We start from the raw sequence: 10,396 nt of genomic DNA on the forward strand, positions 1-10,396 counted from the left end.
ACATACGTGAAGTTAATGCATTTTTATTCCGTGCCTCTACATTTCTTAAGAAAGAACACAGTAGATTTTCACTCTCCTTTCAAAATAAAGCACCAACCCTCTAGTAGTTCCCTCTCTCATACATATTATCATTCCAAATATAATAAACTATCTACTCTTATTTACAAAGCTTCTCTATCTTGTTTGATCAGGTGACATTTATTTATCACATTAAATGTTAAATGAATCCAATACATTAACACTATATTTAGATGAGATACACGTACGGTCCGATTTGTCATTTGGATAGCACTGGCAGATATTTCCGCAGCAACATTTCACTTCAAATATCAAGACTACAATTCTCGAAAAAAATAAATAAAAGTTTGCAATGACACTATTAAAATGTTTAGTGTTTTTTTTTTAATAGGTCAAAGAAGCAGCTGTTTCACCTTCAACCCTGTGAGACAAACTCTTTATCCTGTAGAAAAACTCTAAGTCCGTGGTTGTTTCAGCCCAGTCGGATGTGCCGTATGTTACAGATCGATGGGAGGTGTTTTAGGAGAGTTCGAGGACCAAAACTTGGCATGGAGACGGTGACATGAACACAACAGTCTAGAGGATCCTCTGTGCTCCATCAGAACACCTTTTTTTAAAAATACCAATGTGTGAGGGGTTACGGTTGAAGAAGAGTGCTCTGCAAAGTAGAGAAAGTCAAAACAGGTGAAATAATCTTCAGACATCAGCTAAAGATAAATATTGTGCAACATCTGCAGCTGCTTGATGTGCTTTCCAAATGAATTCAACATGTTTGGAAGGAGCTGATCTTTATCTTGGGTCACTACAGGTATCGCTTCATTATTGTTATCTTTGTCATCCTCGGCAATCCCAAAGGGTCCAAACTGACTTGCTTGATTTTGCTCATGTTACAGCCAGACGTTGTTGCCTGGCAACGCAGGATGACCAGAAATGAGTCGCTGTCAGAGAGTTAAATTGAATTTGCAGGGGTCTGCCTCATGTGGGTCCTATTACTCTGCAACAGTTTCTAGATGAGATATAGTACCATGTTTAACTCCAGATTTGCTTAGAAAAGACCGCAATCTTTGAGGTTTTCTTTGATGATGATGTCTGTCACGGCGTTGAACACAATCTCGACGTTCTTCGTGTCTGTGGCACAGGTCAAGTGGGAGTAGATTTCTTTCTGACCCTTCTTCATATTCAGATCCAAGAATTGTGTCTTGATGTAGTTGCTGGCGTCGTCGTACGTGTTGGGGCCTGAAACGAACAATGTTTTACTGTGAGGAAGGTTCTCTTTGTAGAATCAATCTGTTATTTTTTCAGTTATACCGTCCGCTTTCCTGGATGTTCTTTCCTGTGACTTTGTTTTAGCTAAGTGTGCAGGAGCATTAAAGTATCTGACGTGGTCTCACCGTCGTAGTCTGGGAAGCAAATACTCAGGTGGACTTTCTTGATCTTCTCTTCAAAGAGATCCTTCTTGTTGAGGAAAAGCACGATGGAAGTCAGCGCAAAGAACCTGTGGTTGCAGATACTGTTGAATAGATGGAGCGACTCGTGCATGCGGTTCTGAAAGAGGCCAGAGACAAACATGGAGAACTTGCCTAGACGCACCGATGCTTCATCATCACACTGACAGCGACTCACCACTTCATCGTCCTCTACCAACACCATGTCGTAAGCGCTGAGAGCTCCGCAGAAGATGATGCAGGTCACACCCTCGAAACAGTGGATCCACTTCTTTCTCTCTGACCTCTGACCTCCCACGTCAAACATCCTGTTCAGGAAGTCAGCACAACTCAGAGTGTCCAAACTGTGCTGGGATCAGTTTTCTCCACGATTTACCTGAAGTGCAGCTCTTTGCAGGAGAACTGTTCTTCAATGATACCGGTTGTTTTGACTCGAGATCGCAGCACGTCCTGCTCGGTTGGGATGTAATCTGACTGGCAGATTCTGTCCATTTCACTGAGGTAGCTGAGAGCATCGGGACAACCGAAACATCAGCCAAGTGTAAACTCAGAATCGATAACCGTGTAGGACGTGGACTCACTAGCCGGCAGAGTCGTTTAGCTGGTACTCAGCAGCCCTCTCAAAGGCGGCCTGCACACCAGAATCCTTCCACAGCTTCTTGATGACATCAGCCAGCTCAGGAGGCATCGTTCCTTCTTCAATGGAGTCCGACAGGTTCTGCAGCTTCTGTGCATCCTCCTGTGGTTTCAAAGATCTATCAGCACTTACACAGAACTTCCTAAATTAACCTTTGTGCCTTTTTTATGTACAAAACGAGACCTGAGCAGAAGGTGTTCCAAAATCTATGCCAAGCATCTCCATGCCTCTGATGATAGCCAGGGCAGACTGCAGGATGTTGCCATAGATGATTGCTCTAAATTCCATCTGCTCCTCTCTCGTGTAACCGCCTTGATGGAGAATCCTGCATGCGGGAAGAAGATTTCATCAGAAAGTGGTCACGCTTTGCATCATTATCTTGGTCAAGGTGAAGAAATAAACACGTATGTTCCACAGTAAAAAACAATGAATTATGCTAATCGTGTGACTATTGTAACCTTTAGTAAAATGCACAATAAAACTCCTGTCATCTCCTACTGATCCAGCTGATCTAGAGCTCACAGTGCCACCCTGTGGACTCTTCCTGACACTCTTTATTTTTCTGCTTTATCAGCATGCACCCATAACTGAAATCACACCTGAGTAGCATCAGAATAAAGAAAAATCACATTATGTGACTCACTTCATTTGTTTGACAATGGTGCTTTTCCCTGATTCCCCAGCACCTGGGAAAAAAGACAAGACGTTACTCATGGCATGCCTGAGCTCTACTCTCCAACGTGCTTTACAGAGTTGCAGAATGTTTTGATTTCTGACTCCGTCTGGATTTGATTTGTTATCCAATTCTTAAGGTCATCTTATGACACTTTAAATGGGGGGGGGAGGGGGTGTCAAAGTTTCATTTCTGCAATAATTGGAACAGAATGTGTCGCTACAAGCAGAAATCTGCTAAATTAGCAATAAAAGCATGAGTCTCTCACATGTGACTGGTAGTTAGATGAAGAATAACTAGAAGCCTGAAAGTCACATGGTGTAGAAATGAGTCTCGATGGATTTGTGCATCTGTTCCTGTTCATCAACCACAGCTTCGTTTGAAACTGTGCAGGTCATAAAGTCCATGTGAAACATAAATAAATGAATTAATCAGAATCACTGCCTCTTACAAGATGATAAACCTCGTTTGCACTTTGTGTTTTAACAGTTTTAAAAGTGTAAATTTGTGTTTTTTAGAATTCTGTGACTCCAAGACCAATTTTTGCAACTCTTAACAGCCAATAAATCCTTGATTTTACACAAGGAGAGTTTGGATTGGCTGTATATAATAGTATAGAAGAATGTTGCATGCTTTATGTGGGTGACCCATGTGTTTTCTATGACAGAACTGGACGTGCTGCTGTAGAAAAGCCTCGGAGCAGATCAGGATCTGCTGAGCAGAAGGATTTAATTACATGACTTGCTTGTCGTCCAGCTCCCACTGACCAAACTCCTGCAGAATATTAAAAACATAGCCTTTAACTCTCATATTAGGTTTGGTATTGCATCAGTGTTACGTGGCAACAAAGGTAATACTGCTGAATAGGAGTGTCCATTTACCTCATCTTAATCAGCCAACCAGGTTTGGGCCAGCGTGGACTTTCACAGGTTTGTCTAGCTGTGTTTGGATGTTTTTACAGAAATACGAAAAATATGTAATATTTTCATAAATATTATTTGAACTAAAAATAAAGACAGAAATTTGACCTTATTTGTTAAAACTACTTTTTCTTTCATGTTTCAGATGTCAAAAACGAAACTTCCTTTAAAATTTTTATTTAAAATGCATCATGTTTTTAAATTTACTGAAGTTTGAACATTTTGGTCAAACGTGGATTTTACCTGTTTTATTCAGATTAAATCTTCATCTATAAATAAAGATTAGAATTAAAATGTACCCTTTTGTATTTAATCATATTTCTGATCTTTTGCGATCCCTTTTCCTCAAATTATCTTAACAAGTTTTGATTTTCTGACATAAATCAAGTGAAACATCACTGATGTTTTATAGATAAAACTCTAAAGTAACCTTTGAGACATAATCTGTTTTGTAAAATCTGTCAAAGTTTGTATAAAGTGATTGAACCACAGGGCGGAGCTTTTTTTGTGTCTCCTGTGTAATTTCTGGTGTCATCAGCAGTGATGTGAGCACTGGGGGGGGGATTTCTCTGTTTTCCTGATTTTGAGGTTCATTGTTTACCAAATTGAAGTTTCATGACCCCACTTTTAAATTTTGACTGCAGGATTGTTTAATGGAGGGAAACTCTTATGTGTGAGTGGAGGGTCTACAAAGACCTCAGCAAGTGGATCTGCTGTAAACCTGTTAGCTAATCGGATTGGAGTACCGCTGCAAGGCTGTGATTCATTTAGACTAAGATCTCTTAAGAACCTACGTCCTTCCGTTAGAAACGAAAAGTCAGCAGCACAATTGTTACGTTTGCAGGTTTATTTTTACAAACTCAGAAATATTCAAAGTCAAACTATGCAGATTTGATTTTAACCCTGGGAAAATTATGGAAGTTGTTTCCTGTTATTTGTCATTTCACTGACATTCCACTAACATATGGTTTTGCCACAGCAGAGTAACCAAACTCACATAAATTTGTAAAATATATTAACTTTAAGAATCTTTAAAGGTTGTTTTAATCCCTCCTCAGACAGTCTAGATCCAGAACGGAACGAAAATCAAGTCAGTAAACGTACCATGAGACATTTAAATGATGGCATCTATGTGTGTTCATTCTATTTTTGTAAACAAATCTTAGATCAACTCATTTTCTTCCATCAAGCTAACGTAAAAATTAAAAATGCATTTGTACAGAAGCTTTTCAACCAAAAACATCTCATCAGATGACTTACCGAGCAGCAGAAGTTTGACTGTTTTCGCCTCTTTGTCTGCATCCTCCTGGAGCTGCTTCTCCAGCTCCTTGGACTTTTTGTCCTCAGCACTGGCTCCTGCACCCATGATTTCTTCCTCCGCAGCCTCAAGATCCTCGATGAGAGAAATTTTGACAAATATGTGAGCGCACCTGCAGAGAAATCAGGCACAGCACTAATTGTGCTGAAAGGATATTTCTGAGCGAAAGGGGATTGGAAATGGAGGGGTCTGAGCCTTCCTGGCCTTTCGATTAGATGCAACGGCCTCAAGGCTCTAATGAATTCGCCAGCTCTCACCAGCAGAGATTCACTTCTTAATTCCTTGTTCTTAACCCCGATTTAGGAGGGGCCTCTTCCTGATTGGCTAGTCAATCCATTTAGCCTATTGAGGGCAGTAGTAAGCGATGGAAAGACAGGAGAAAATGATCACTCACAACCTTTAGAGCAGTGAAAGTCATTGATATCAACAGCTGTTTGGATACTAACAGACAGATGTGATCTGATGGGGGTGACGGTGCACACACAGGGTGGAGAAATGAAGAAAAACACCTAAATTACTCATAATTTACATTTTAGTTATTTTTCATGAAATCGTTGACTCAATATCTACCTGGACACTTTTTAGCTCAGAAGCAAAGTTTATTTGGATAAATGTGTGTTTGTATTAATAAAAAAAAATAGGTTTTGCTCTTCTCATCCAAACTGCTTGTTGTACTCTTGACTCCAGCATCCGTCACATGGACGAGGCAGGAGAGCAGCATTAACCTCTCATAAACGCCTTACGCTTAAGAGGTTTAAATCCCAGGTGGTGTGGTCACCTGCTAAATACAGACTGCTCTCTGCAGTTTGGTGGGTCTCACTGATAACATGACCTCAATGCATGTTATAAATCACATAATCTACATCCACCCGAGGGAGTTCTGACACATTTCTCGTAAATGTTTCATCAGCCTTTGGGGCTTAAAGGTTAGAATTCACCTTGTCTTTGGGATCGTTGGAGGATTTAAAATGAAGTTCAGTCAGAAGACATTTTTGTGTGAAAAAAGGGTTGGGAGTTTGAAAAAATATGATAATTCTATTCATTTTAATGAAGTTTCAATCAAACAATGTAATCCTAAACAGAGTGTGGCTAAAACTAACCCACCTCCAGTCTACCATAACAGTCCACTTTAGATTAATTCGGAGCCAATTTGCAGCTCAAACACCTCTGATTAGTCCTAGCACACAAAAAAAGATGAATAAATAAACATCGAGGTGCGTTCTGCAAGACTTTTCACTTGTTGTCAAAAGTATTGGATCACAAAATGTATTATTTAAACTGTGCTTTTGTTCTGAAAGTCTCGCATGTCTTACTCAGTGACTCATTGCTTTAGTTGTGTGTATTTTGGTAGAATTTGACAGTTCATCGTGTGTAAATCTTGAAGTTGAATAAGTCTGTTGGTATGTTGCAGATTGAACAGACCTTGGGTCTGTTCCTCCTCCATGCAGGCAGACGGGCTGAGATAGTTTAGTGACGCAATGGTCAAATCGGCTCATTAGCCAACTGAAGGATCGACTAACTGGAGCATCTGAAGGTTTTTTTTTTAAATAAACAAAAACAAAGTATTTTAGGAATCCTGACAGGAAATTCCACCAGCATGGTGTCTGTTTTGTTTATTTCATAAGTGAAAAGAAAGCCCTAACATCCTCGTGTACATGAGGAAGCATACAATTTCTAAACTACTAGTTTAAACAAATAAAACAAAAATACTTCAGTTATGAACTCTGCCTTTAGAAAACATTTTTTGCCTTTTTCTCAGCTTTTCCTGCAGCCCTCTGCAGGCTGACTTCTTTGATGCTGGGTACCAGAATCACACCATTCTCACATTTTCATGTAGGCCTAATTGCATGCGACCTGGTTCTCTCAGGGCTTTCAAACAGGCTAATTACTGCATACCAAGAGATGGTGACCAATCTCATTAGCCTGTGGTCGGTGTGGCTTCTCTTTGTGCTCAGTCGTTCGGTCTCTGATCTGTTGACAAGATTACTCACAGAGCCTCAGATCAACCTGAGTGACAGGGACGCACCATGTTACATCACAATGCAAGAAAATTGAGGAAAACTTGCCTTTGTGCCACAATAATTTGTCTGAACGTGTCAAGATGGAAGACACAGTGATCACCAGAGAGACTTTAAAACGTCACTTATAACCAGTCATTCTGGTGTTTGAGAAGGGTTCTTCAGAGAGGTTAAACAGTCAAGCATATTGAGACAAACATGCAAACTAACTGTATTAGAATAATGAACCCACTCATAGACCTTTTTTTATATAATTTATGTACTTTATGTAAGCCCAGTGCTACTGCTGCTTTTCAGTACAATCATATCAGTGTGTGTGAAAGAGACAAATAGACTAAAGTTCATTAGAGCAGTCTCTGACCCATTGGGTGATGCACAGAGACTGTATTCTTCCATGTTGCCAGCCACCACGCGTGACCTGATTTAGCCTTGCAGACCTGAGCAGATTGCATGCTGGGATACTAAGCTCCACAAATACTTCAAAATAAAATAAAATAAAAACTGATATTTCTGCTGGAGCTGGTGTCATTAGCAGCATGCATGGGTGTGTCCGTGCAGGTGAGAGGGAGGAAGTGTGTCTAAGGTCAGTGAATAATTTCCTGTAGCCTATAAGAGGGATTAACTCTCAGGTCAACTTTCAAGCAAAAGTCAGAACATGGATCTGAAGTCAGTGTGTCCGTGTCAGCTCTGTGACCGAAGGCTGTGTTAGGACTTCTCCCATCATCACATCCATCTGCCGGGAATGCCTCGCGCCGAGATCGACTACTGAACAAACAAATAGAATAAAACCCAAGACACCGTTCGTTCTTATGGTTTTGCGTTTGGAGCAAGGTTTGACATTATTTTTTATGTTAAAATAATTAAAGATAAAAAAATAAATAAAACCAGCATAAGACAAAACTCCTAAAAGAAGTTTGAGTCATTTAAAAATTAGATAATAAATAAATAAATAAATAAATAAATAAATAAATAAATAAATAAATAAATAAATAAATAAATAAAGGGATGCGGTGGTTAGCACCGTTGCCATGCAGAAGAAGGTCCTGGGTTCGCATCTCGGCCTGGGGACTTTCTGCAAGGACTTTGCATGTTCTCCCTGTGCATGTGTGGATTCTCTCCGGGTCCTCCTCCCACAGTCCAAAAACATGACTGCCAGGCTAACTGTCTGAATTATCCTGAGGTGTGAAGGTGTGTGTGCATGGTTGTTTGTCTTGTGTGTCTCTGACGTTGCCCTGCGATGGACTGGCAATCTGTCCACGGTGTATCCCGCCTGCATGCCTGTGGACTGTTGGAATTAGGCGAGCCCCCCCCCCCCCCCCCCCCCACGATCCTGCGTGGACAAGTGGGTTCAGGTAATGGATGGATAAATAAATAAATAAATAAATAAATAAATAAATAAATAATAAAGAGCTAACTGTGGGGTGGGTGGTGCAGAATTTCTGTCAGTCTTTCCTTCCACAAGAGGGCGCTGGTTGCACACATCTATCTATCTATCTATCTATCTATCTATCTATCTATCTATCTATCTATCTATCCATCTATCTATCTATCTATCCATCTATCTATCTATCTATCTATCTATCTATCTATCTATCAGGAACATGTTTTCTTCCGTTCTAACATGTTTTATTTAGTGTGTCTGAAGCTACAAGTTGTAGAGATTTCTGCAAACTTAGCTGTTACACTTGTTTTTTTTTCATCCCTTCTGCACTTGGGTGTGATTTTTGCAGAACACCTGCTTCTTAGAGGAGTCGAGACAGAAATTAGATTTTCTCCGCTTGTACACATGAGGTGTGTTGTGTGAACATTCAGGGTTTTAGACATGATTCTGCAGCCTTTTGCAGCTTTTCTGCTTTGTCTAGGGTCGTGCTGAGGACAAACATTCCTGCTTTGAGTTCTGACTTTTTATCAGGAAATTCTGATTTCAGATCAGCCATGGTGAGACCTGGATGATTGTGAGTATTGGTTTAGTCTGTGTTTGCTCACTACAGAGATTTTGTAATGTCAGCAAATTCACCAACTTCTCTATGCTGGCTGCAACAGATCCAGCTCACATTCTGTCCTCCAGCATGAAGGTTGAGCCCACAGCAGGCTGAGACAGTAGCAGTCAGTAAACCCCACATAGTGAGGGTTTAATTGGACAAAAAGTACCACAGAGTTCAGTTTGTGCACAAAATAAGGAGACATTTATTAGCAAAAGGAGAAACGTTTTCTAAAGTGTTTGGAGAAACTGTGCAAAGTTAGAAGATCTAACATAAATGCAAGTTTTTACAATGTACTTCTTTTAAATTGTTGAGAAATTGTGTGTTTCAAGTTAAGTACTTTATTTATTTAACTATATTTAACCAACAATATGTTTCTTTACTTCATGTTTTTACAATAAGTTTATACAAAACTTAACATGAATTTGTGTTTCACATTCCCAGTCTTGCCAATTCTATGGATGTTACATAAAAATGTCATAAATATAGAATGAAAAAGCTTATTTTAACAAGATTTTAGCAGACATGACATCCTTTCGGCTTTTCTGATTATAATCATTCACTCTGAGTTTTTCATGCAGGGTGAACACCTATCTCCTGCATTAGCTTCTGATAAAAAAGAGACAGCGAAACTCTAGGATATAAAAATCCTGACAGATCTACGTCACACTGTCACTTAACATTCATGGACTCCCCCATCTTGACTCAGGATGGGGAAGGCTGTTGTTGGTTTAACATCCAGGAAACAGCAGAGAATGTCTCGGCTAGTAGAAGAGGCTAGTATTAGCAACTCCACCATACAGCAGAGCTCCTCCATGCTTGTTTTATTTGTGGAGATAAAACATCAATGTTGCAGAGCAAACTGAGTCAGTGATGGTGTCGCATTGCTGTTGTCCAGTCCGAGATGAGATGTCCAAATATTAGGAAAAGACTCTGAATTCTGAAACACGTTCTCACACCCGAAAAATGACGCTGGGTGACTGAGAGCGTTGGTTTCCATCCGCCGCGGTAACACGGAACTTTCACAGAATTCTGACCTTTACCTTCTTGCTATTTAACCTTACCCTCACTCTATCCTAACCTTAACCCTGTTGCTATTCAAAACTTTGTTCCTAGTTGTAACGTCCCTCTCCAACACTGTTAACAGGAAGCTTTGAATGAGCAACAGGGTTGTGGTTGGGATGAGATAAACTGCTGTAACTCTCGGTGAAATGTGCTTGTTACCGCGCGCTGGCACAGCGCGTCGGTTCATGACGCGTCGGAATTCCAAACGCGTCGGAAACAAACGCTTGGTCATTTTTCAACATTTTGGGTGTGAGAATGTGTTGAACTCTGCTGTGTTCGGCTCTCATCTGATGTGGGATTCTGCTAGTTCATGAAACGAG

General features: G+C 40.2%; 1 protein-coding gene across 1 annotated transcript; it reads right to left on the bottom strand.

Annotated features, from left to right (window-relative positions):
- Positions 1-7: 7 nt before the first annotated feature.
- gnat2 (guanine nucleotide binding protein (G protein), alpha transducing activity polypeptide 2) lies at positions 8-5,269 on the bottom strand. The gene is made up of 8 exons (XM_015967715.3): positions 4,954-5,269; positions 2,744-2,786; positions 2,284-2,425; positions 2,045-2,202; positions 1,840-1,968; positions 1,642-1,771; positions 1,410-1,563; positions 8-1,254 (listed from the first exon to the last, which is right to left on the bottom strand). The coding sequence occupies exons 1-8, from the start codon at positions 5,057-5,059 to the stop codon at positions 1,064-1,066; spliced, it is 1,053 nt and encodes a 350-aa protein (XP_015823201.1). The 5' UTR covers positions 5,060-5,269; the 3' UTR covers positions 8-1,063.
- Between the last annotated feature and the right edge of the window lie 5,127 nt (positions 5,270-10,396).

Source organism: Nothobranchius furzeri, chromosome 15, assembly GCF_043380555.1.
Source record: "Nothobranchius furzeri strain GRZ-AD chromosome 15, NfurGRZ-RIMD1, whole genome shotgun sequence".
Taxonomy (NCBI): Eukaryota; Metazoa; Chordata; class Actinopteri; order Cyprinodontiformes; family Nothobranchiidae; genus Nothobranchius; species Nothobranchius furzeri.

Bases quoted from the DNA above. Each gene is read 5' to 3' on its own strand.
- gnat2 (XM_015967715.3), bottom strand. From the start codon at position 5,059: ATGGGTGCAGGAGCCAGTGCTGAGGACAAAAAGTCCAAGGAGCTGGAG. The intron at 2,426-2,743 runs GTGAGTCACATA...TCCCGCATGCAG, and splicing joins ACCATTGTCAAACAAATGAA to GATTCTCCATCAAGGCGGTT. The intron at 1,255-1,409 runs GTGAGACCACGT...TGTTCGTTTCAG, and splicing joins TTGCTTCCCAGACTACGACG to GCCCCAACACGTACGACGAC.